Genomic DNA, 27,940 nt, shown 5'->3' on the forward strand with positions numbered 1-27,940 from the left:
CCAAGATTGCTGACTATAATGGTTTCAAAGTCAGGCTGGGCCTCAGTGATGCTGAAATTAACGCTATTGATCTGACAATTAGTGATATTCCAGGAAGGTTTTACGCTGCTCTGAAAAAGTGGAAGAGTAAAGGCATGTTTGATTCGACAGCTACTTATGGTCGATTAGTGGAAATCGCTAGGATATTGGAGGATGGAGAGGCATTTCAGAGTATTAAACGTGCCTGTATTGAGCATACAAGTAAGTTGTATTGTACCTATAAAAGTTTGAGTTCACACTCAAACATTAAATAAACTGTACATTCTAGAGGAATAAACTTTTTGCTATAATAATTATTATAGGCCGCTGAGAGGGTATATACTTGAGGTAACAAGACATGCAGCGGACATAATTTTAACTATTATATTATTTTGCATGCTCTTCATATTTTTTCTAGTTAGTATAAAAAAAATTATGTAACTGGACTGACTGTGTACTGACTGTATTGTAGTTATTATGCCTCGAGGCGTAGCCGCACGAGGGATACGGTAAAGCTGTCTGTGTGTCTGTCTGTGTGTCTGTGTGTCTGTGTGTCTGTTCCAGCTGTAACTGCTCAACGGTTGCAATGCGACGAAAACTAACAGCTTCTATAGGCTTCTAGCCACGTTCTCTTGGATTTTGATTCGTGGATTAGCAAACTAAAGCTTCTTTCTCGAGTTATGGCTAGTTTGACTCACATTGAAGGCTGTTGCAGTCTCTTTAGAATCTTTCATAGCATCATCTGTCCGCACAAACTTCTATTCAACATATGAGTTAGCCTTGCACTAGCTAAAGCGCTAGCTTTTTGTTAGCTACAAGACTCAGAAAATACCTGTTAATTAAAACAGCTAGCTAGCTAGCAGTAGCCATTTGTGAAATTGGACACACCCTTTAATTATTCCAGTGGATGTAATGCGCATGCGCGCTCATTCCCTATGTGTGATATCCAAGATCCAGATCCAGATCCTCCTGGCAGAATCATATTTTTCTTGAGGGCCTGGTAAGCCACAAAACACTACTATAATTATAACAATATAGATAACAATATGCATGTACACAAGTCTTTTCTTCTTAGATATTATATACACTGAACTACAGATCCTGGAATAATCAATTTTCTTCTTTCTTGAGGTCCTGGTATTAAAGCCACATAATACAACAATAGATGCATGTAAATAAGTCTTTTCTTCTCAGTGACTTTATATAAATAAGCTAACTTTATGAAATAATTAAATTAATTAGTAAAATTAATTATGCACTTCGGCTTATAATTAAAATCTTCTTCTTTGTTGCTTCCTAGATCCTTGAGGTCCTGGTATAAAATCAGCCACTAAACACAACAATGATACCATAATTATACAATTGAAGTCAGTTTTAGACAGATTATTTTATACACTTTTCCTTTTCTATACTTCCTCTTCTATACTTCCTCTTCTATACTTTTGAGCGAAAGCAAATCATGGCGAGAGGCATTAGCACAGTGCCAGCTTGAACACTAGTTAGTTTCTGTCATGCGTGCATATATTACGTTATGTATTATGATGTATGCATGTGCTCACATGAGGTGATATAGTTCTATATTGAATGAACAGTGTTACATATAGTTGTGTAAAAGTTTCATATTTTTGTGTAGTATAATAGAGACCATCTATATATAATAATTATAATAACACTATTATACGTTAATGGCTCCTATTATTATAAACATGCCATATGCCATGAGGTCAAGGCGACGTCTTCACTCACTGCATGCATAGCCACGTTACAATTCAATCAAAGTTTGAATCTAGACTGGAGGCATGCCTTTCTACGGTCCAGTGGCATAGCCAGGGGGTGGCAAAGGGGGCAAATGCCCCCCCTTTTTCTGGATCTCTACTACTCTGCTCAAGTTATTGTATCTGATTATCTTGCTGAGCACTCCCTTTCTTTGGAATCTTGCTGCAGTTAGCTAGCTATATAGTAGGCAAGCAAAACGATTTAGTCTCTAAACTGTGAGCTATTCTGGTTTAAATCTATATATATATAGACAGTTCTTGTTCTTTGCTAAACTAGCTTCTTCCATAGATAGTAAAGGAAAGGGATTGGAAACGCATTACGTCATACGGCTCAATCTTACTTACTGACCTTAACCTCGATTACAGGCCCTTCATTGCGGCGTAAATTTGAGGCCAAATTGATATTGAGCATAATGAGTGCATGTGCCACAAGCTCAAGCTCAGGCTGGAGTACCTCAAGAGCTCATACTGTGGACAGTGTAGTTAAAGCATAGATTGAACTCTTCAATCTATGGTTAAAGGATAAAGGCTTCACGATGGCATCCATATCAGCAAAAAAGCTAGATTTATTTTATCAGGAGCCCATAAATAAGAGAAGGAGCGGCTAACTTCAATGTATACTCGGGGATCACGTCTCGTAATTGCCGGTGAAACCGCACTTCCTTGTTTGGAAGCGACTAAGTGCTTGCAAACCGCAGCCCTGTATTGTGTATAACACGTGTAGGGATTCAACCACTTAAGTGACTCTGCATATATGGAAATGCGGTCATAACCACTTACGAAACGTGATCCCCGTAGTCAGCCTCTGACTATTTATGGGCTCCTGATTTTATTCATGACAAAAACGTATTTATTCTTGACACTAATCATAAGCATGATAAGTGTATTGTACTCTAAGAATGTCATAATTATAATATTAAAGTGGTTGCACAGAGAGAATAAAAACAAAAACAGTGTATACACATATACAAGCAAAAATAAACACGTACATGCATACTTAATATGAGGTGAGGTTACTACATGTCTTATGGATGACATTGTTGAATTCATGTCATCCTAGATGCTTTTGTTTTGTTGAGAGAGAGTGGGATCTGGTTAACGGTTGAGGAGGACTTGCACCTTTTCTTACGAGCTTTTTGCTTCACATCCTAAAAAGACAATTAATTAATCACTTTAAAAACATGATATAAAAGTTGCTGTAAATCACGAATAGATGCCCTGATCACTCCAAAATCAGTTGCATACTACATTCTAGCATGAGTACTACAATAATATAACACAATACAGCTAATCTGCAAAAGTATAATTGAGAAATAGCTTCCACAAAATGGTCACTATAGTACAACATTTTTTAGATTGTAACTCACTAATCCATGCAATATGAGGCTTATGCTACATATCATACTATAGCTCTATTATGTAAGAACAAGATTCTCTCATGTAACCAATCCATAATACCTTACATTGAGCAATAGAGCTTCTGTAAACAACTCACCCTAACTTTCAAGGTTTAAAAACACTTTTTGGGGTGCAATACACCATCCAAACTTTATGGGACCACTACCATTGGAAAACTTATGTTTTTATGTACCCAAACAGCTTACTTGATTGGCTTGAACGCTGAAAGAATGATCTTGAAGCCCAAAAATATAGCTCAAAAAACAACAAATGACCTTTTGCAATGAATAACATTAAAAATCGTAAGTAGGATTGTACCGTCCAACTTCTGTTGAAAACATTGGTGCACGTGATGCGTTTCCAATCCCTTTCCTATGCTTCTTCTTCAGAGGAGGTCGGACATCACTTGAACTTTCACTAATTATGACCTTTTAATGACATTCCAGGCCAAATTTCTTTTCGTTTTTGCTGACTCAGCAGTAGAACATGACTGGATCTAGGCGGATCTAGCTAGTATGGGTATTATGTGCTGATAGGGTTAGGTCCAGTAACCATCACAGACACCAAACACAACTAGTTGTCAACAGAATCAGTGACAGAAACCGTGCATAAATATTGTCTCATGAATCAGTCGCCCTCTATAACATAGACTCGCCATTAGGCCGCCCAACTTTTAGAGGGCAGCTGAAATAGAGACTAGAGCAGAAGTACAGTAGACGCTACTGCTGAGTCAACAAAAACGAAAAGCAATTTGGTCATTAAAAGGTCATAATTAGTGAAAGTTCAAGTGATGTTCGACCTCCTCTGCTTCTTCTTATAGCCTCGATCCCAGGCCGAGTTTTCGCTTTTATAACGGTTAGGCAAACGTAGCTTCTTCTAAAACATCAGGCCTCACCCAACTAAATAGAGAAGTCAATTATGACGTCATAATTAAGAGGCGTGGCTTCCGGTCAAAATTTCGGCACTGCGCAGCTGATAAGTTTTGCCCTCTCTTCCAAAAAATCCTGGCTACGCTCCTGTTAGCAATAGCTAGTATAGCTTTATGTTATCTAGCTTTTTGACACATCCACCGAGGCATCAGCACTTTCATTATACAAGAGGAGCTGAAAAGGCTGCAAGGCATTCCAAGTAAGCAAAGCATTATTTTGCAAATCCACGGTATGACTAGAAGCATATGAAACTTTTACTTGCACTTCATTGACCCTTGAGCAGCTATAGCAGTATACACAGACACAGACACACACACACACACACACGCACACACACACTACTGTATATACCTCGCTTGTACATGCACACCAAGGCGTAATAAACTCATTGAAGAGTAAACTAAGTAGGATAAAAGCTGACTTTCTGGACATGAGTAATTGATTAGGAGGTCTGGCTTCCGGTTAACCCCCTAAAAATACGCGCCACAGGGAGTTCTGCACCCTTTAACTAATTAAGGATTATTTTCGGATGCGTGGTAGAAATTTTTGTATCAATAGCTGGAGTACCTACAAAAAGAACTTTTCAATGTCACTATCCTGAGAAATATCGTAGTTCGTACGAAAATTTGTACTAACAATGCATGTTATCTTTACCAATCACATCAATTATCAGCGCATCCATGCACTTTATACATACATTTAATTTATGCAGTCCCTAAACAAGAAAGTCCATCTCTTACAACAGCTGAAAGGCCAAATTTGTGCCAATCATCGGATTTTAATATGAAGCGAACGTATGTGTGTTTTGCTTGTGGCTGTGATTGCTGCTGTTTACTGGATCGTGTACTAGGGAAAAAATGCCCTAATCAAAAACAGTATCCATTTCCTAAAATTGGTTTGAGTCAAGAGTTGTCTGACGATGTGATGTGTGATTTAAACGAATTTAAAGAATCTCTACTGAACCAATCAAGAAGAATTCATGGTATGTTTCTTGAATTAATGACCCACACATTCGAAACTCTAAAGAAGAAGAAAGTGGATATTGAAAAGGTGAAGTATTATCTGAGATCACTATTTCCCCTTGATTGGCGTTTTCTGGCTATACTCTCTCAGGAAGAAGTAAATCTATCGGGTGATTTCAACTCTGTGCAAGATTTCTATAAACTTAGTTATTTTTTGCAAGAAAGATACTGTACTTGGTACAACTATGATTTGATAGCACGGCTGCGGAAAAAATTTCTTTATCGTTGGAGGAAAGATTCGAAATTAGAGAATTATGAGAGTTCGTTTAAAGATATTGTCTATCGTAGATGTTTTCTTTATTTAGACAACGGTGGTAAAACCCCCAAATATCAGACCGAAGTTGTTTGTAAGATTGATATTGATTATAAAGAATTATCACAGCCACTAATTGAACACTTAACGAGTGTGTTTGCCAACGCTATTGGTTTGGGTAAGTATCATTTGGTTTTCAAAAAAGTTATAGAAGGTTGTACTGAACTAGTGTTTCGAGCACCTCAATACATCATGAAGCTAAAGAAATTATCACCGTATCAGGTGCGTAGCTTAAGAGAACATAACATTATTGCAGTCAGAATCAGTGATCGGTACCTCTTTAGACATGATCATGGCTTACTCAGCGCTTGTGAAAAAAACTTGGAACTTTTAGACAAGGTTAAAGTTGATGTATCTCCTTGCACACTGTGGACGGGTTTGCATAATGGTCAACCATGCACTGTTTTAAAGTATGAGGCAAAAGAAACCAAATCAAGCTACACTGAGTACACTCACTACATTCTGGAAAACAAACACGAGCATGTAGTGAAAGCCGATTGCATACATTTGGATGACGAGCTTTCACATAATCCAATAATTGTACTTAGACAAGTACATTTGCAGACAATCAATGGTTATCTTTCTTCAACTCGTAGTGTCTTGTCTGAAATAGAACAGCTTTCATTTTTATTGGACATTGCTAAGGGCTTTGCTAGTCTACAGAAGGATACTTCTGCCTATTTCAGAGGAACTGAAAACTCAGTTTTTATACACGTTGAAGAAAGTATTGGCAACTTAATTGCACAGTTTTTCCCTGTGTATAAGCAATCATACTTTCCACGTGCTCAGGAGTACGCAGCCGCAGTATCTTCAGCAGATTTGATATGGCTTAGAAGAACAACAATTTTGTTAGATCGTGAAAGCAATGATGAAAAATCGGAGCTACCCGAGAGTCATGTACTATACAACATTTTTAAGCACAAGTGGTTGTCAGATGATGAGCGTTTACGCCCTCGTGATGTATCACAAGTTGCTAAAGAGGTTGAATACATTCGAGGTAAGTCAGCAATATTCAAGAATATTGTTCACATAATTATAACTATGTAATTTTCTCACCGTAGATTTGGAGAAGACAAGGCTAGAAATGATTGATGTAGTAAGCAACTCGGAGTTTCAGGAAGTATCACATTTGAATATGATCCTTATCGGGCACACTGGAGTCGGAAAGACCTCAATTCGAAAGCATCTACAAAACCTTTTATTTGCCAAGAATGAAACCAGTACTATCCTATTTGAACATGAGCTTCTATTTGTACAAACAGTTGAATTGTTGCCTGATACCAATATCCCAGTTTTCCAACGTAATGATGCAGTATACAGTAGTGAGAAGGATAAGGTGTTTCTTACTTTGTGGGACACAGGGGGCCAGCCAATGTTTCAGGATCTTCTTCCTTGCTTCGCTAAATTCAGATCCATTTATGGCGTTGTGTTTCGTATCAGTGATTTTTCGAATGATTCTAACGCTGTTACAAGACCCACTTGTCCACTTGAGAGCGAAAGTGAATCTCCATATACTTGCAAAGAGTACATTAAACGATGCCTTGCTTTTTTGGAGTTCTTTGCATTTGATATGAATCAAAGGTTTATTCAACTACCTAATGAAGTAAAAAATGCATTGTTTCAAAATGCTGCTGATGATATAAGCCTTTTTCCTAAAGTCGCTTTAATTGGAACTTTTAAGGACAAGATGATGCAAGACAATGCCGTAAGGGGAAAGTACAATGATTTCAAGAAAAATTTGCTTCAAACTAATTTTGTTGAAAGGTCCCTTTGCCCAAGCTATGATGACACTGTGTTTGAAGTAGACAACACTAAATCAGGAGATTCCTGTGAAGACCCTGGTATTAAAGATTTACGTGAGAAGATAATCACGGAAACGCAGCTCACAAAGACAAAGATACCTTTGAAATGGATTGCATACAAACTTGACTTGGAAAATGAATCACGATTACAACGGCCCTGCACAGGCATTGTAACCCTTAGTAAAGCTAACGAAATAGCAAAGAAGCAGCAAATCAGCTCAAGTGCAGCTCTAAGTTATTTTCATGAACTAGGAATATTTCTGTGGTACCGTGAGACAGAATCTCTAAACAGTTATGTAATTGTGGAATCAAGACATCTGCTATCTATTCTAGGCACTCTTCTTAACCCAAAAACATTCATTAGTTTCCCTGGTGAATGGAAAAACCTTCAGGAACATGGCATACTGAATAATGATGTCGGTTTTACGCTTCTTGACGAGACTATGAGCAGGACAGGGGTTGATCGTGAATGGATTTTTAGCTTTTTTAGAGAGCACCACCTAATAATGAACTTGTCAGCTGAAGGCTACTTCATTCCCTCTCTACTTCAAGTACTCCCGATTTGTTCAAATCCTTTCCACATTTGTGATGCAATTTGTTCTATGTGCACCCTCCTCCCACAAGCCAAAGATATGGAAGTAGCCCCATTATTTTTAGTGCCTAAGTGTAAGTGCATACCACCTGGCTTTTTCCCTCGACTAATGACAATGCTTGCTGGAATTCAAGACGGCGAGATAATTTGGAAGATATCAGTAAGCACGATGAGCTGCAAAAACGTGGTTTCATTTATTGTAGGTGGTAACGCTTTCCTTGTTTTCACTGAATTCATTGATTGTATTCGAATCTACTGTACTTCTGTTTCTAGTGCAAGCATTTCCCAATTGCTGTGTAGAGGCATCTTGCGTCAAATAAGAGCCCAAATTGAGCGGCTCTTTTTGGAGAGTAGTAGCCTTCCAATCATAATTACATTCGCTTGTCCTTGCTCCAAGTCCCTTCATTTTTTACCTTCTGTGCTGGCTAACTCGCATGATAAAGTGATTTGTACTGAGCACCCAGGATATGTTTTTGAACCTTGTGAAAGTCATCTGAAGTGGCTACAAAAGAAAATTACTTCAGATAGAGGTAAGTTTAAAATGTATACATGCAACAGAAATGTACATTCCTCATGTGCAGATGCTGAAGAACAGCTCAAAATTGCCCTGGAAGAAGGAGGAGTGGACGTACTTGTATCAACAGTGCTGTTTGTGGGATCTAACTTTTCTGATCAGATTGTAATGGATGACAGAGAATCTGGTTCGACAAGTATTTCCAGGTTTTTCATTCTAGAAGACAACAACTTAAAATTATTACAATCTGAAGTTGTAGAAGCATTTTTAGCGAGTAACGCAGCCGAGTTAAAGCAAAAGTTTCCGAGTGATCAAGATAGTTCATGTGATCCACCCAAGACTGAAGCCTCTGCAAATTATATATCAGAATCGAAAGATTACTTGCCCAAGGCTGAAACGTCTGCAAATGATTTATCAGAATCGAACAATTTTTTGCCCAAGGCTGAAACGTCTGCAAAGGATTTATCAGAATTGAAAGATTTCTTACCGCACAAACAACACAGTCCACTTAAGTCTTATGCTGTCAATGAACCACAGCAAATTGCTGGAGATGATGAACATCATATTACAAAACGCGAGGAACATAGCTCACCTGCATCTACATCTATGCATATCCCAACTGATCAGCTAACACATAATAAAAGTCGCATAGTCACATTAATGCAAGGTGCTAGTGATGAGCTACAAAGTCTCCATTTAATGAATGCAATAGAGTGTAAGCATTCTCTTATCTTAACAATTTTACCATTGCTTACTCCGCAACTATCATCTTTCGGTATTCTTGATGTTCAGTTCACAGCGGAGATGCTTGAAAAATTTCCAGATATTTCTGAAAAATGGATAGTAATAGCTCCATCATTGATGAAGACTTTAAAAAATGAAATTGATCTCGTAGAAAACAGTCCACATAGGCATAAATTTGCTTTAAATTTTTCTGGTGGAGTTCTTTTTTCTAGTCATGAAGAAGTTTTAAAAGTGTTGAGGACTTTGCGTAGCATGAACAAAGAACAGATTCCCTATTCTTGGTTTTATCTCTGGAGTTTTGTTAAAAACACACTTCAACTAAACAATTCAAAAATAATTACTCTTGATACTGTTATTCGCATTTCAGACACTTGTGGTATCGAGTCTGGTCAGCAGCTACAGGACGCTCTTGCATATCTACATAAATGTGGTCTGCTAATCTACTTTAAAGATATTCTCCCCAATGTTATTTTTGAAGATGTCTCCTTGCTCATGTCTTTAATGATTTCTTTGCTCAAAAACATTAAATATACTGGGCTACTTACAGATACTGACTTTCATGCTGTTCAAAATGTTTATGATAGTATTTTTACATATGATAATGTTTTAAAGCTACTCAAAGGGTTATGCTTACTCTCTCAAATTAGCTCGCATCAGTTCTTAATGCCATGTGTTCTCACAACGTCTCTAAGCCCTCAAGATTTGAGTATCTATTGCAAAGGACCTTGTCTTGTAGTTCAACACCCAATGGCTACCAACGTTTTTGGATTTTTGATCTGCTTTGTAACGTCTCAAGAAAGCAGCGACTTCTGGCCATGGAAAATACTCACAAATCCGAATACGGGAGATCCAGTTTGCATATTTTCAAACTGTGCACAGTTTTCTCTGCCTGGATATGATTGTATGATAACATTGTTTGCATCTAACTCATGTGTTAGGATTTATACTGAGTACAAGAATTATCAACCACCTTTGTTTCTGATCAAGACAGCTGTGATTCGTGGGATTGAAAAAGCATGCAAATGTTATCAATTGGAATCGCTGGCTTGTGATGTTGGGTTTAATTGCATTTGTGGTTCCACAGACATTGAGCATAATATGATTTGGCTTGAACAAAGTTTGATATGTTCTTTCAACTCGGAGCAGACTTTTAAGCTGTCACAATCACAGCAACGCTGGTTTGATGAAGGTATGTAAGTATACATTACACCATGCAAGTGTATTATGCCTCGGTGTGCATGCGCAAGCGAGGTATACTGTGCATGTTTGTGCATGTGTGTGTCTGTGTGTGTGTGTGTTTGTCTGTTTGTAGATTGCTCTAGGGATCAATGAAATGCAAGTAAGAGTTTCTATAATTATAGGCTTCTAGTCATGTTTTCAATTCGTGGATTTGCAAAATAATGCTTTGTTCCACCAAGTTATGCCTATAGTTTTATTTACTTGGAATGTGATTGCAGCGTTTTCAGAAGAGTGCGTAGCAAATCTTGTCCATGGAGTGTTGCTACTCTACTTAGTCTGCACTAGAATGCTAGCGATTAGTATGGCTGCAAGAGTGAGAAGAGAGCTGCAAACTCCGTTGATGCAGCAGTCATTAATTTAGAATTGGACTTTTGGCATCGATCGTTTTTACAATCACGTCGATCATTTCCCACTCTTCGAGTTTCCCTGTGCATGCAGCAAAATTAAAATGTTCATCATGATTAGTGTTTGTATAAGCTATTGCTAATAGCTATAGATCTAGTTAGCCTCTATACAGGCTCTCCTTTTTCTCTTTTTCTGTTCTTTATCACAATCGTTCAATAAGATAAAATACTGTATTAATCGTTCAATGAGATAAAATACGGTATTAATTGGAGGAATAAAGAAAGAAATAGACGTAGAGTTAGAAAAAAGGATAGTCTGTATCGGGAAGTCGCGTGAGGGTAGAAGGGTGAAAATAAGCGTTGGCATGCTGAGCTAGAGATGTTGGGCTGCCCACGCAGAGATCTATGACTAATAAAGCAGCAAGCTGGACATGGACTTGGAACTGGAAGTTTGCAAGCACTATAGCTAGCTATACCTTAGGCTTAGCTATGATCTACTAGTCTAGATTGAATTTGCAATTGTTTGTTCAGATTCTATCAGACTATCACCTTTTCTTGTGTGTTTCTACATGCTATATAGTCTATAGTTAGATCAAGAATAGCTTATAGTCATCATTATCATATAGCAGGTACGTAGCTACTGCCACCAGAGCTGGCCACGCTGGTTCTCTGATCTGACTTGCAGCACAGCTTGGTGTTGTCTCAGTACAACTCTGAATACGTGGGAGAATACCTTACGTTACGGTTATGGGCTGCATATCGCCCACGTTCATAAAAATCCTCGCGATTTCCCAAACCAGGCCTTACTTTTTCTTAACTCTACGCCCATTTCTTTCTTTACTGCCTCACTATGTCTTTCTTATGATTTATGGATGAACAGTGACAACAGCAAGAAAAAGTAAGGCCTGGGAACGAGGCTAAGAGATCTAGTTATTATAGCTTTATGTTATGTTAGCTTTGACACCTCCACCGAGGCATCAGCATCTGCGGTGGGTGCTTTCATTATACTGGCATTTGAATACCAACTTTGTATTACAGGTATTTCTTCAGATGATGATTCCATAACAGTAAACAGAATTTTTAGAAAGTTCTTAGCTCGGTCTGAAGTGTGGTATGAAGTAGGAATGGAACTTGGTCTTGACACTCCAACACTGTCACGAATATCATTGAGGTACCAGAATAACCCGGATCTTGCCTTAATGGAAGCTGTCCGACAGTGGTTCAAGAAAACTGATAACCCACAACTTCTCGATGCATCTCTTGGACTTGAACAAGGTATGAATTGTGCATGTATATTAAGTATCTATAGTCATTATGGTATCATACTGCATGGCAAGACTCTTTGGTTTCTGTGCAAGTTCCTCGCATGACCGTACATTATATAATAATAGGAGTGTATGAAGAGGAGTATCCAACTGTAGCAGTTGTAGTGTAAACCATGTTGCGGTACAAGTATGTCATACCACGTCACTACCAGACCGCATCTTAAGTGGATGCGTAGGTGTAGTGGTTAATTAGTTAAAAATGATATCAGCACACACACGTGTGGTTTGTACCTCCAGCCCACGTTTAATTTTATTCATGGCTAACAGTTTACACAACTACAAGTGTTAGTGACGGATTTAGTCTGAGATTTAGAATAGAATGTGTGTGAGAGTCGCATACTCCTCTTCATACACTCTTGATAATAAATTAAAGACAACTTGGATGAAGTTGATTGCAGAAACTTTGTTTTTTGAGCAAGCTGTTCAGCATCAACGTAACAAGCTAAAATAATAACAAGTATCTCGTTGCATGCCAATTTGGTAAAAAAATATCAGGGACAAAACTTTGGGCGTTTCCCTGCGTGGTTCTTTCAGTGCAAGGACAACTTATTATTATGCCTCTTGTGGTCATCCCTGCAGTAGTATCACTCCTCACAGTGCCCAGCTCTCAAACGTGCACCATGCACATTAAACTTCCTGCACATGCACTCACTATGATCACAATTTATACATTGAGCCCCGTTCACTTATTCGATACTGATCGAGCTAGTGCGTAAAGCTGTTTTATATCGTTATATTAGGCTTTCCCATGCTTGCTAAGCCTTATTGGAGTTTAGTAACCCAGCTCAACAGCAACCTTGAGAATCCAAAGTAAGTAGCAGCTTTCTTGCAGACAAGGGACAGGGGTACTGCCATTTCGGGACAGTTATCACATATATATAACGTTTTCTTCTGGACTCTTTTTTCTTTAGCCAGTCTGAGGTCTTATTCTGTGAAAACAGTATCATTGACTCTAATGCTATATGCCGGGCATTAGATTTCTGCAATAACATTCTATCAAGATTGGCAAAATCTCTATCAGGATCAACATTCGTCTTTGGAACCGACAATGTTTCTGATATCACTGCAGGGTCTTGAACGTAGTGGAACTCGCCGCCAGGAAAATGATCAATTAGTAACCGTTCAATGCAAACAATAGCTGGAGAATTTTTTGCACAGCATCACAGCATCACCCTGGTCTGTTGGTTGGTACAAACAATCCATAACATCATCCTGAAAAGAAGTTGTGGTGGGGAAACAGCAATGCTTCGTTATCTAGCGCAGGCTGAGCATCTTCGCTCCATTTTTATGCCTTGAGGCGTAGCCGCACAAGGGATACGGTAAAGCTGACTGTGTGTGTGTGTGTGTGTGTGTGTCTGTTCCAGCTGTAACTGCTCAACGGTTGCAATGCGACGAAAGTTAACAGCTTCTATAGGCTTCTAGCCACGTTCTCTGGATTTTGATTCGTGGATTAGCAAACTAAAGCTTCTTTCTCGAGTTATGGCTAGTTTGACTCACATTGAAGGCTGTTGCAGTCTCTTCAGAATCTTTCATAGCATCATCTGTCCGCACAAACTTTCTATTCAACATATGAGTTAGCCTTGCACTAAAGCGCTAGCTTTTTGTTAGCTACAATACTCAGAAAATATCTGTTAAAACAGCTAGCTAGCAGTACAGTAGCCATTAGAAATTGATCTCTTTGGACACACCCTTTAATTATTCCTGTGGATGTAATGCGCATGCGCGCTCATTCCCCATGTGTGAGAAAATAATATCCAAGATCATATCCAGATCCAGATCCTCCTGGTAGAATCATCTTTGTCTTGAGGGCCTGGTAAGCCACAAAACACTACCATATAACAATATAGATAACAATATGCATGTACACAGGTCTTTTCTTCTTAGATATTATATACACTGAACTACAGATCCTGGAAGAATCAATTTTCTTCTTTCTTGAGGTCCTGGTAAGCCACATAATACATTGTTGCATTTTGAGTGGGCAGATCAAAGGAAACACTGTGCCAATATCTGCCATATGACACAGGTCAAGCCTTGAACTGTGCCAATATCTAGATACTGGCATAGTATGACTGAAGTTACCTAAAGCCCACCCCCCACCCAGTAACCTGAAACGGTCCCTTTTATAGTACAACACTGTTAAACAGATTCAGTGGTAGGCAGAAAACGTTTTTCATGCGTCTGGTGCATTCCACAGCCACCACAAGTAGTTGAAACTAGTTGTCCTATAAAAGGAGTGATGTGTACACGGAAAGGAATGCACAAGGAATGCAACAAATCAGTTGTTACACAGCTCACTCGTGCGCACATGCCTTTTCCCTCGAGGCCTGCGGCCCTCGGGCCTAAGTCACCACTGAGCCAATATATCCCATGTGGCACTCGTGCACGTGTCACAACTATAACATAAATAACAACAATAGATGCATGTAAATAAGTCTTTTCTTCTCAGTGACTTTATATAGATAAGCTAACTTTAATATAAAATTCATTATAGAAACTAATATAACACTCTAATACTGAAAGCAAAAACATGGTGAGAGGCATTAGCACAGCGCCAGCTTGAACACTAGTTGAAACATGTCTCTCATTTTTGTGCAGATGTTACACATTTGCAAAATAGATATAGATGGTGTTTGCAAGAATGGTCCTATCACAAGCTTATCCATAATGTAGCCAGCAATAATGATTAAGGGTGCTGCCATGGTGGTTTAACAAATATTGCAGCATGTGACCTCAGATAAAAACTCCCGCAGCGTCATAAAATAAGATGTTAATCGGTTTCCAACAAATGAAGCTAGTGGTATTTTCTGTACTCCATTATGCCTTAAATACCGTATAGCGGGAAATTTTCGCGGGTGTAAATTTTCGCTAGTTGGCTTCAGAGCCCTCAGCAGAAATTTTCGTGGGTTCTAATATTCGCGGTTCAATGCTGGGAAACCACACCCACCAATAGCTTTGCATGTGAAATTACCAGTGCGTGGGAGTTTATCCCGGTTTTAATTTTCGTGTTAACGCGAAAATGTGTACCACACGAAAATTTCCCTCTATATAGATACGGTATGTTCGAAAATGTGTGGAGCAGCCAGCTTGCTCAGACCCCCTATAGTAGAACGCTTTACAAGCAGTTCTGACAAGATTCCGTGTGTTCGGGAGCCCTTAGTCCCAAAGGTATTTTCCTCCTCTTCAATAGTTGATTTCAAAATCTCCTCAGCTGCTTCTGCCAATCCGACGAGTAAATGCAATCTGCAAAAAAATTGTTCATTCGAATTATCTGTTCTTTTTCTATCGTAGTACGTCATTTGTTCCCACCCAGCTACAACATCAGGGAGAATGCTGGGCTCTATAGTCGCTAAGGACGGAAGAGAACAGCTTTTCAGCAGCATGTCGATCTGACATCGCATTCTTAAGTTTCGAGACAATAAGTGATGAAACACTTGATTCACCTAGCTCCTTCCGGATCACATCTAGATCATCCAGGATTTCAATTAGTGTATCCAGGGTATTCTGAGCCGATCCTGAAAAAAACGTGTCTAAGACCGAGAGAAAATGTAGTGTCAGTAGTTGCAACATCAAAATAATGTTGCCCATGTTTAGTAGTTTCATCACTCTGCAAGGTATATACACACTAGCCTCAAATCCATGCCGATTAAAATACGGCCTGGTGTTCATTGCAGGGGTGTTAGTGCACATGCGCTAAATTTATTGTTGATAATAAAACGGAAAATAAGAGAATACGTTATACCGCATGGTTTGTAGGAAAAATATACATTAAAACAACAGAGAGCTAGAGATGGCTACCGCAGAATCCTTATCCTGCAGGACTTTCTTGCCTTCTCATTGCATTGCAGTGTTCCTCAGATCTTACAGAGAGGCTCAGCAGAATCACAGACTTTCCAATAACTCCAGATGATGGTCTCTCCCACCATAATTATTTGCAGGCTTTGCAACAGAAAGTTTCTGTCAGCAGAGTCATTTATAGTTCTAGCCAAGGCTAGCTATGAGAAGAGAAGGGCACTTCCACCCAGGCCTCTCACAAGTGTCACTGGCAGCCCAACGAGTACTCGGCTCCGAGAAAGATATCCAAAGACACTAGTGGGTAGGGGTTTCTCCACACACACACACACACGTAGCAAGACCACCATTAGCTAAGCGTCAGACCGTTGGAGCCGCTGGAAGGCGACTCTGTTTCCCCGTCCAACAAGAGTAATATAAAAACAAGAGTAAGATGAGTTTCAAAAATTACCGTTAATTAATTTTGTTAGTCACTGCTCCATGTGAACGAGATGTGCGCTGAGGGATCGGAGCAACGTTATACTCAAGCAACTTCTGTTGAGACTACCAGTACTCAGCAACCCAATGGTAGATCTCTATACCTGCAGAGTGTTATATAAAAAAAACAATAATTAAATAGCTGGAATTGAGTGCACACTACAGACTACAAATGCCAGCACTCCTACTGACAAACAGTCCGTCAAGGTATAATTGTACGGTAATAATCATGAGTCAAACGCACACTTACAGATCTCAGTGAACTCACCAAGTAAGAGGGCGGTGTGTACAGTAGTCGTTAGTCCTGACCTGGAGAAGATGCAGGGCTGTTTTTTCTACTCCTCGTCTCAGGAATGATGTTGTGGCTCTTGAAGGAGCATAACAGGGTGATGTGTGGAGTTCAATCTTATCTCTCGTGCACTCTCTTTTTTACCCACATCCAGAAAAAGGTCTGTGTGTTTTTGTGTGCGCCGTGTATAAAATACATAATTATGTACATTTATCACGTGGTAAGTACAGTGATTATTCAATTATTATTAATTTAGGCTTGGGCCAGGCTAAACCACATCAATGTGACCCTCAGCTACGAAGCGATACTAAAACGTGTCAAAAAGATCAGTGAGGGCCATACCAAAGTGCTAGACAAGTGGTTGAGTGAGGGGGCATTTGTAAAATCATTATACAAAACTGCGTAGACAGTAGAGCACATGTAAAGGCACTATGTTTTAACGTACAATCGTGATGTATATTGTATCTTGTGTACATTTTTTAAGGAGACCCTCCAAATATGCAACACTATCAAAGTAGCACTTGCTCAAGCTGTGTTGTTTTATATGTCTCGTTCTAAAATGATGTAGCCCCTTATTGTAATACATGTAGTTCGTATTTTAAAGTGGCCTGGAATAGAGGCTAGTGATTCCCTACAAGGACTTTTAAAAATAATGTTTCTGCCTCAAAAAGTAGCCACCCCTGGGGATTTATAATAGCATTGCCTCAAATCGAATAAATACTGTAACCACTCTTGCTTACCACTTATACGCACAGTGTGCTTCGTCAACAGCGACTGCCACTACATAGTCACAGAGGGGACATTGAACCAGGAGCTGCTTCTATGCTTCTCTGCCAAGGAGTGCCTCGGGAGCACTATAGAAGAGAGAGAATCAACCCTCGGACACGTCACTCACACTAGCAAGGAGGTCCTTCTCGACATCTATGAAATGAAGGATCGGTGTTGACTGTAATAATGCACTAAGTTCAGGCCATTAATATCATCAGTTCCTAGATTCTATAGCTATCTAGATCTACATCTTTAATACCTTTGTTGCCAGACAATATAGCAGCAGAGACACCCCTCTTCCGGAGGCCTGAGACCTGGTCTATTATCAGAGACACTAGTGGTGACAGTACCAGCAAAACTCAACTCTTGTAGAGCTAGAGCTTGTCCGTTTCAGTGAGCAGTTGGAAGCACAAAGACTTGCCATAGCCTGTGGGGAACCAAGCAAAGACATCATGATCATCATACAGGTGGATGTGCAGCGCATGTGCACTAACACCCCTGCAATGAACACCAGGCCGTATTTTAATCGGCATGGATTCGAGGCTAAGTACACACCATCATCTTGAGATAACTCCTCACCAATTCGAGCTTGAGCACATGTAAGGCATTCCAACAACATATCACATACAGCTGTTTTTTGGGGTAGGCGGTCAACCTCTTTATGAGCGATGTTCCTTAAAACACTTTCAATTACCAGTTTCACATTGCTTACACTGACATTTAAGGACAATAATTCGTCACAACAGTTCGTACATCATTGGTGTACTTCCCTCTTTCAAAAGTAATAATCCTATCACTGGCATCAGATAAAATATCTTGTACTTAATTCTCTTTTAGCTTCTAGTGACTTTATTTCATGCGCATGCAGTAACTGTTCTTTGCGCTCGGCTTCTTTGCGCTCGGCTTCTTCGGAGACAGCAGCAACTTCCTCAAAATTAATATCACTTGGTTCCATGTACTTCGTTTTCCAGTATAAGGCTCTATGACGAAGACGATAAAGTTTTCCCTAAGTTCACGAATTTTTTCTTCTAACCTCATAGTTTTTTTCTGTAAACCATGTATTGTTTGCTCGTCTTCCTGAAGTTGTGTATCCTGTTCCAAAATTATTGCTTCTTTTCTTTTCAACTTATTTTGGTGATTTCTATGGACAGCATATGTTTTCACTTACGTGATTTCTCTACAAGGTCCTTTAATTCAGTACAGGATGAGCAACTGGATTCATCTATTGGGAGACAATCACTTTACCACATGCCACAAACACATTAGGTAATTCATTATTCTGATTAAGAAAATCAGCGATCTTAGACGACTTTTCATCACACGATGGTATTTTTTTGAGTTTGGTTAGCTTTGCTGAAAGACATACAACACTCTGACGTAGAGATTTAATAGATCGACAACTTCCAAACAGTGAAGATACCCGTCTCCAGTGTAATGTAGTATAGGTACACGAAGAATTTCCGTTTACAAAAAATTGAATAGTTAATTCCAACATAGTTCGATTAGTCACTTTTGAGCGTGGTATATTTTCAATATCGCTACAACTGTCAGAATCACCAGCAACAGCCAAGAGAAGCTCCGGAAATAACCCCATTTCCGACAGAGAAGGGTAGCGTTCCGAAAATGTAAGTTCTGCCATTGGGTAGTGAGTCTATACGACTATATAGTGTAGCTGCAATAAAAAATAGGCACATAGAGTAAGGGGTATTTTGAGACATCAAAATTGATGACCCCTATCTTGCAGTATTCTTGAGGGAGCAAAATAGTCTACACAACCATGGTCAATAATGTAAGCAAAAAATTCCATAATGCATACACAGGCCTACAGCTCCAAATTTCTTTTGGCTAAAGAGGTAGTGCATTAAAATAATGCAGAAAGAATAGCTGAAGTACTAATTATCATCTCATAATTGGTACCGTCTAACAGTGCCCTCTTCTATACTCTATAAATACAAATTCTCTATTTAGCGAATCCTAAACACTACAAGGAGCTGAACAAAGCGTGCCAACCATGTGTGCTGGAATGCCTTTTGAGTATCTACTATGTTTCATTGTAAGATTAACATGTATGTTCTCTATACACGCACAAAAACATTGAAAGGACATCATTTACTAGCCTAAAACTAATGCTTCACTCATTAGTTGCTTTAAACAGAGCTCACCATTGAAATTAGCACCCCAAAGAACCCCTTATAGTCCATCCAATCATAGCGAGATCATGCAGAACTGATGCTAAAGTGATTGTGCCACAGCTCTGTTCTTATTTACAGAGGAAAAAATTTCTGCTTCCAGAGTCGCTACAAAGGTTGTTCCCCAATGGTATTCGTTTTATGGAGGTTCCACTGTATAAAACTGAAACAGCAAATCCAACGTGACTAGAAGCCTATAGAAGCTCTTCATTGATCATTTAGCAGCTATAAAGCAGCCTACACACACACACACACACTACTGTATCACTTGTGCGTACACACCGAGGAATTACACAATACAGAAGTCTCACGACTTATTATAGATTCTAATAGATTTCTAGTAGATTTAGCACAATAGGAGTAATTGCTAGCAAAGCAACTATAGTTTTATCATTGTATAGCTGTGGCTTTATGTATATATATAGGTTACCGTATTATTATAATCTGGTTAGTAAGCGCATGTGCCTATATAGGGATAGGGTCCAGAAAGTGTCTAGTTTGTTCAAACAGCTCATTTTTGTGTCCACACACAATCACTCTATACCCCAGCTAGTCTCATGAATTAGCCGCCCTTCCATGGAGAGTTTGTCTGAGCACTTTAGTCTAGAGGTCATTGCACAATGGAATTGTCATTATGCCTCGGTGCGCATGAGCAAGGTAGACAAATATCAGACCATAGCACAAAGTGGTCAGTCATGAAGTTGAAATGTGCAGTCCTTCTCACTCTAAAAGTAGCCTCAGTATAGCTTGTCTCTCACTTTTCTTGCTGGAGCTAGCTATCATAGCATATGCATGCACTGCAAAAAATGACTATTTCAATCAATCACATGATATTTTCCGTTTGAACATGACATTTTCCGTTTTTTATCTTATTTAAATAAGCCACGTGATAATTCTGCCCGGTCAATTTGTGACCGAACGTTGGAGTCTCTAGTCTGTCATCAAGCTATACTGATCGGTTTTTGACCAATATCCGACCGTTATAATCCTCACTGGTGTTCTAGTGCAGAGCTAACTACTAAGTAGAGTAGCAACACTCGGTAAACAAGTTTGGCTACGCACTCTTCTGAAAAGGCTGCAATGGCATTCCAAGTAAGCAAAACTAGGCATAACTCGAGAACGAAGCATTATTTACAAATCCACGAATAAAATCCATGACTAGAAGCCTCTTGCACTTGATTGATCCTTGAGCAGCTGTAGCAGTCTTCACACACACACACACGTAAACACACTACCATATACCTCGCTTGCGCATGCGCACCGAGGCATAATTAAGGTGCTTTGCCTGGACTAAATGTACTTGTTGCCCAGTGAATGAGCAGATCAAAGCAGTCCAGTGCCGCTCTGTATATGGCATGTTGCATCACTACCATAGCAACCATATATAATGCAACTGATTTGTTGTGTGGGAAAAGCATAGCTATAATGAGTTCATGCCTTCCGCATTTCTTATTTTGATACCACAAAAAAGTGAGTTGTAGGAACAATATAAAAGAGATCATTCCAACTTTTGTCCAATATGCGGTGACTTGTTAGCTTTGATGTGCCTGGCTTCACTGTGCAATATGCCATATATTTGCACTGGTTTCTTTGATCTTTTGCTCAAACATGCAACAAGTATTAGTTATTGCCCAGCCAGAGTGCAACATGCCATATATTGCACTGGAGCAATATAATGCCCGAGGGCTTTATGTCATCCAGTGCAATATATGGCATGTTGCACGAGGGTGCCTGCAATAACTAAAGAAATCTACTGCATTTACACACAGTGCAAGTGCATATAATCCAGTGCATTATGCCATATAATGCAGTGCAATATATGGTAGCCATGGCAGTGATGCAACATGCCATATACTGAGCACTGGATTGCTTTGATCTGCCCACTCACTGGGCAACAATTATAATTATGGCATTTGCACTGTGTGTAAATGCAGTAGAATTTGTAAGACTTCGTGCAAGATACCGTATATAGTGCGAAATTTTCGAGGGGCTTAATTTTCGCGGATTTCATGGGTTAGAATCCTACACGAAAATTGAATTACCTGCTATAACATGCATAGATTTAAAGGCGTGGCTTCCGGTAAGCAGTCATTCCGTGAACATTGTGCAACGAAATAGCTTTTAGAGGCTAATCCACGAAATATAAGTGCCTCGAAAATTTCGCGCTATACGGTATCTGCTTTTGGGACCCCTACCCTCCCAGCCAATAACTCATTTGGTTCCTTTTATAGGCTACTACCTGTTGCACTAATTATGGTAAGAATTTATTACGAATTCACTAAAATTCACACAAAACACATGTCCTACAATTAATAGGGAACAACTTGACCAATCAGAAGAGTTTGACGTCATTGGGCAACAAGTTAGTTATTGCAGGCGCCCTGCGGCAATAACTTATACATGTATATATAGTCGTGTGATTTGTATATAGGCATGCTGTACATAATTATAGTTACATACCATAAGTGGGTTTTTCGTATGGTGGATATTTTCCCATTTTTCGTATTGTAGAGCATCATACGAAAGTTAATTTAACATCACTATCGTAATCCCGAGTTGTACGATACTGGGCAGGATATACGAAAATTTACAGCAAAGAAAATAACCTTTATATAACAAACATAGCATGTAATGATCAGTTTATCATGCACATGTATCGTTCTCTTTCGTTGGTGTGTGACATCATAATAATAACAGCCATGTTGACAGTTCTGAAGTATTACATAATTATACTAACACCACTGGCGCATATACACACATCCTGTTTAGAATCGAAGCGGTTGTTTGATGAGGCAATGAAGCATGGACACGTCTTGGTCAACATTGTCAACATGCTTGTGTTTGGACCGGCGGGAACAGGAAAGACCAACCTCAAGTGCCTGCTAACTGACAAGCCCCCTCCACTACAGCGAGACAGCACTCCTTGTATGGAAAAGCCAGTACGCATTCGACCAGTGTCCAACACGAAATTCAAGTCAACTGGAAGGGGCTGGGAAGAGATGTCTCAGCCAAAGTTGCTCAAACTACTAGCTCAAATCATCTCCAAGTTACCAAAAGAAAGTACTGATCAATCCACGGCCTCAAGGGTTGCGGAGAGCTTGAAAAGAATGACCACAATAACAGAGTCAGGTTTAACTTCTGATAATGTTAAGTCAATTGATGAGTCCATATTGTCTTACTACAATCCAAGCGACACAAAATCTGATGAGATTACCACAATAACTACTTTTTCTGATATGAACCTGTCAGCCAAAGAAGAGCCTCCATACTCGGGAAGAATGTTGGACAAAGCCATCGATGATTTGATAGCCAGTGTAGTGAGTGGTGTTGCAGAACAGCTGAAGCTAGCCACACAGGGAACTGATCAACTGTTGAGCAGAGACCAGCAAGAAGGAGAACTGTTTGATTCCAACTGGGTATATGTTACTGATTCCGGAGGCCAACCTCAATTTCATGACATCAGTCCTCTCTTTATCAAGCACATTTCGGTGGCGTTGGTAGTGCTGCGTTTGACTGACAAACTATCCAGTTTCTCTTCTGACGAGTACTACAAGGATGGGCAGCTGGTTGGTAGTCCCCATGCATCTCACATGACCCTCGGGGAGACACTTCAGAGTATCGTTCGATCTATTGAGTCCCATACCTCACAAGACAGGAAGCCAAAGATGATCTTTGTGGGCACATTCTTGGATCAGCTGAGGAGCTCGGATACACTTATCAAGAGGAATAAAGAAATTCTCGACATGCTGCCACCCGATATCAGGAAGCTATTGGTGTACAGAGATTTTGGATTAAACGATTTGATTTTTGGTCTCAACACAATCAGCCGAGAGGAGGATTCACTGACCACTGCCAATAGGATTAGAATTGCTATTGAGCGCTCTATTCCGCTACAAGTCAAAATGCCCATCTGGTGGTCCTTCTTGGATTCACTTCTCCAGAGTTTATCTGCCACTCTCGAGCGAGGTGTACTAAGCATTGAAGAATGTCTTCGATTAGCCACTCGATTTGGTTATGTGCTCCAAGATCTTCAAGCTGCTCTGGTCTTCTTTGACAACGTGTGTATAGCGCACTACTATCCCTCCATTCTCCCCAACACAGTGTTTGTGGATGCCCAGATTCCACTAGACAAGATCACCGAGCTCTCACAGCACGCCATCTCCCTGAGGAATGCTGAAGTCAAATCACGCTCTACTCTAAACACAGCAATGATCGAGGTTGAATGGAAGAGATTTCGAGACGAGGGTATAATCACTTTAGGGTTCCTACGCTTCTTCAAGAAGCATTACGTTGAAGGCATCTTTTCTCCAGAAGATATGCTGTTGATCATGAAAGATCTTCTCGTGGTTGCTCCCATTGCACTAGTGGAAGCCACTCCCCACCAAGCCGAGTTCTTCATGCCATCTCTACTCACATCGATCCAACCTGCTGAGTTAGACAAAATTCGTTCCTCCTTCACAATAGCACCCCTTGCTGTCTACTTTCGTAGTGGGTGTATTCGCTCTGGAGTCTTTTGCTGTCTAGTTGTGGACGTAATCAAGAGGCTGGGCTGGAAAGTTTTGCTCCCTTCAGGCGAAACAAGCATTTTTGCTAAAAATTGTATCCAGTACGAAATCTCTGATCTCCCGTGTACCGTGACTCTGATCGACTCCTTCTCATATATGGAAGTGTATATCGACGTCCCTGTTTCTCTTCGCAATGAAGTATGCCCTATGATTCGAAACGAAATTTTGCACAGTATTAAATTGTCCTGTGCAGTGTTGCATTATGACAACGACACACCCAAGACAGCCATCTTTTGCCCATGCAAGAAGAGCACTGGAAAATTGCACCTTGCTGATGTGATCGAACGGAGTGGCTGTAAGTTTTGGAAGTGCTCCCTTCAGACACGTGTGTGGGGAGAGCTCAGTGATGAACATAGAATCTGGCTGGACAATAGCGAAGGTTCTGGTGAGTACAGTCGTTTTTTAAAATTGAAAGTTATCTTTTTGTTTTCCCCCTCAATTAGGTGAATCATCCTCTGTTACGGGAGACATGTGTACAAAGATGACATTGAGTGATCAGCAGCAACAATCTGGTAAGTACATGACATACATTGCTTTACTATCACTGATTAGATTACGATACTGAATAGTCATACTGTTTTTGCCTTCATGTAAATTGCAACTATAATTAAAGTTTATCGAAAGTTCTGGTAGGTGCAGTGTTCAGCAATATTTTGTTTCCCTTTGTTATAGGTGAAGCCTCCTCTGTTACGAGAGATATGGATACTAAAGGAAAGAGACATCAGCTGCAATACTCCGGTAGTTATGTAGCACTATACGTAAATATTTGCAGCTTTTATCATAGGAAAATTATATGTACTACATAGTAACAAATTATTTGCGTATCATATTTTTGTAATTGACCTTTGTATTATCCCCCTCAGGTCCATCGTCCCCTGTAATGGAACCTGTGTGTAGAATGAGTGATCAATATACCAGTAAGGAATGTCTGTTGGGGTTCCATGTATAGTGGATAAGTTATTTTACTTGGTCATTATGTGCAAGCGAGGTATATACGTACGGTAGTGTGTTTGTGTGTGTGTGTGTGTGTGTGTGTGTGTGTGTGTGTGTGTGTGTACGTGTGTGTGTGTAGACTGCTACAGCTGCTCAAGGATCGATCCAGTGCAAGTAACAGTTTCTATAGTCATGCTCTCTTGGATTTAAATTCATGGATTTGCAAAATACTGCTTCGTTCTCGAATTATGCCTAGTTTTGCTTACTTGGAATACGATCGCAGCCTTTTCAGAAGAGCACGTATAGCCAAACTTGTTCACCGAGTGTTGCTACTCTACTTAGTAGTTAGCTTGCACTAGAACGCTAGCTATTGGTAGCTGCAAGAGTGAGAAGAGAGCTGCAAGGCTCTGCTGATGCTGCCATTAATCTTATACTTGAACAATCGTAGTCGATGATTACCCATGCACTCTTTGAGTTTCCCTGTGATTTTGGACTCTGCTCAGGATTCTGCCTGCATGCAGCAAATTCATTAATGCTATTAGCAGCTTTATGTTATGTAGCGTTGGCACCTAGCTCCACCGAGGCATCAGCACCCGCGGTGCTTTCATTACTGTAACAATTATTATAATTATGTTTCCCTTCAATTATTAGGAAAACCATCGTCTGCTACGGGAGATACTCTTATGAAGACTGAGAGAAAGAGTGATCAGCAGCAATACTCTGGTATATGTAGCCCCTTTATCTGTAAACTTACTACAGAAATTTGAAAGCTATAATATTATAGAAGCTATTAATATTTCAGAAGTTATCACTCTAACCAAAAGTATACCTAGAAACCAGTAAATCATGAATTATATACACTGTGGACATTTGTAGACCCATAAAGGATACCTAAACCATTTAACTTATGAAGTCTGAGACCTTAGCTGTTTAAGGTTAGTCGATTATACCCACTATAACAATTTGCTGTTGTTTTTATTAATCCCCCCAAACCCACCACCTTGTGTTTCCATAGAAACATTTTTGTAGCTTGGTCATTCACCTACACAATGGTATCAGCACCATTTCTTAGAAAGGTTTCAATCAAAAGATAATTATCAACATTAATTTAAGTACAGCCACTCACACAGTTGTGGTAACCACTCTCTATATGCTGCATGGTTGCTGCACTGTAATTGTAAGCGCCAACTCAGACTTAACAGTGTCCTAAAAAATCTCCATTGGTTGCTGTTATGTCGCTTATAATATATAGTATTATATATGTCGCGAATAATTACTTTTTGACCCAATATTTTTACTTTCGTTATATTTTTTCTTTTCTTCAGGTGAATTGTCCTCTGTTACAGTAATGGAAGATGTGTGTTAGAAGACTGGAGTGAGGGACCAACAACTCAATCAAGAAATCCCTGAGAGTGACATCATTCTAATCGCGCAGAAATTTCCTCACCTGCTGAACGTGCACAAGGTAGGCAGTACTCTAAATCTTATATCTACTTATCCTCCTGACATTTTGGCAAGGGGAGCAAATGGTGCACGTGCATGATATTAGGGGGTTGATGACATGTATATATCTAGAGGGTTCGTGACCCCCAGGAATTCATTACTATATCTGCCCTGTTAAGAATATTGTTCACCAGAACCCCTCAATTGCCATTGAGTTTCCTCTAGAAGATATTTCCGAGGGGGAAACCCCACCAAATGAAACCCTGTTGATTGTTGTTTTTGTACAGGCTTTGACCATCAACGATCTACAACATGTTTACAAGAAACTACATGAAAGTGCCAGCCCTCACTGGTTCAATCTGGGATTGGCTTTAGGTCTAACTCATCTTGTTCTCACCAACATCGATAGCAAGCATCGTGGAAATAATGTGTCATGCTTGCGTGAAATGTTGGCCAGGCTCCTGAGTACACAACATGTAACATGGAGTCTCCTGTCAGACGCTCTCAAAAAGCCCACAGTGGATCTTATCAATTTGGCTGACAGCATCACAGGTAACTATTTGTGCATTTTTTTATATTCGCCATTTTAGTGAATGATATAAACTGTCAAGAAAATTGTAGGTAACTATTTTCAGTGTGCATTTTTTTTTGTTCGCCTGTGTGTCATTTTTAGAGCTTAATAGACTGTCACGAAAATTGTAAATTGTTATTTTAGTGATGTCTTTATTTCTTCATTCAGCCAATCAATCCACAACTCCTAACCTGCTTGATCGACTCAATCTCACATCAGCCGACCTTGGTGATGTAACTGATGTCACACGTCGTTATGGCAATCAAGCTGGAGTGGCTCATGCATTGATAGTGTGGCAAAGAGTGAATCCTTCCAGAGCTACCTTCAGGGCCTTGGTGGAAATTGCCCTAGGACTGAGAAGAGGAGACATTGCTACAGACATCTGTAGGTTCATTGTAGAAAATGGCGGTTAGATAATAGTTTTTGTACACACCCATGCACCTCCAATTATAGTTGTCAGTATTATTATACCTCGATTATTATAGTTCCTATGTTTAATTATTTTGCTATAAAGTAAATTTAATTTGTACTCAACCTCATTACTTAGCCTCATTCTCTTCCCTCTAATTTTCCAGCGCAAGCCTCTGCTCACGTATCCATTTAGTGATAATTGTTTCACATTCACCTATTATATACACCTCAACTTTATTCTTCACCCCAATGTACATGTGGTTCTATTATTGTTGTCACACTGAGCTATCAGGTCGACTTGTTTGCATGATATATATATATATACCGTACATACTCTACAATAACATTTTAGAAGCATACAATTAATGTAGCTCTCAATATAAATTACCATTGTGTAGAACCTGTTTCTCTCGACTCTATACAGCCATTCAAACAGAGCTCGAGCTCAATTAATATAATAGCTCAGTTCTTGTGAGTGAAATATTAT

General features: G+C 39.6%; 1 protein-coding gene across 5 annotated transcripts; it reads left to right on the top strand.

Annotated features, from left to right (window-relative positions):
* Nucleotide 1: 1 nt before the first annotated feature.
* Nucleotides 2-27,703, top strand: LOC135343007 (uncharacterized). Of its 5 annotated transcripts, none has more exons than XM_064539911.1 (13): nucleotides 2-240; nucleotides 4,833-6,452; nucleotides 6,517-8,379; nucleotides 8,431-10,296; nucleotides 11,729-11,965; nucleotides 22,300-24,480; nucleotides 24,539-24,607; nucleotides 24,768-24,833; nucleotides 24,959-25,012; nucleotides 25,680-25,751; nucleotides 26,354-26,493; nucleotides 26,759-27,023; nucleotides 27,211-27,703. In XM_064539911.1, the coding sequence occupies exons 1-11, from the start codon at nucleotides 135-137 to the stop codon at nucleotides 26,392-26,394; spliced, it is 8,175 nt and encodes a 2,724-aa protein (XP_064395981.1). In that variant the 5' UTR covers nucleotides 2-134; the 3' UTR covers nucleotides 26,395-26,493; nucleotides 26,759-27,023; nucleotides 27,211-27,703. The 5 variants fall into 5 exon arrangements, with proteins under 5 accessions (XP_064395981.1, XP_064395982.1, XP_064395983.1 ...); XM_064539912.1 differs by having other exon boundaries at nucleotides 26,375-26,493; XM_064539913.1 differs by lacking the exons at nucleotides 24,768-24,833; nucleotides 24,959-25,012.
* The last annotated feature ends 237 nt before the right edge of the window (nucleotides 27,704-27,940 follow it).

Source organism: Halichondria panicea, chromosome 10 (genome assembly GCF_963675165.1).
Source record: "Halichondria panicea chromosome 10, odHalPani1.1, whole genome shotgun sequence".
NCBI lineage: Eukaryota > Metazoa > Porifera > Demospongiae > Suberitida > Halichondriidae > Halichondria > Halichondria panicea.

Excerpts from the sequence above, each read along its gene's own strand:
- LOC135343007 (XM_064539911.1), top strand. The coding sequence starts at position 135 with ATGTTTGATTCGACAGCTACTTATGGTCGATTAGTGGAAATCGCTAGG. Across the intron at positions 6,453-6,516 it reads AGAGGTTGAATACATTCGAG|ATTTGGAGAAGACAAGGCTA; the intron begins GTAAGTCAGCAA and ends TTCTCACCGTAG. Across the intron at positions 25,013-25,679 it reads AATGAGTGATCAATATACCA|GAAAACCATCGTCTGCTACG; the intron begins GTAAGGAATGTC and ends TTCAATTATTAG.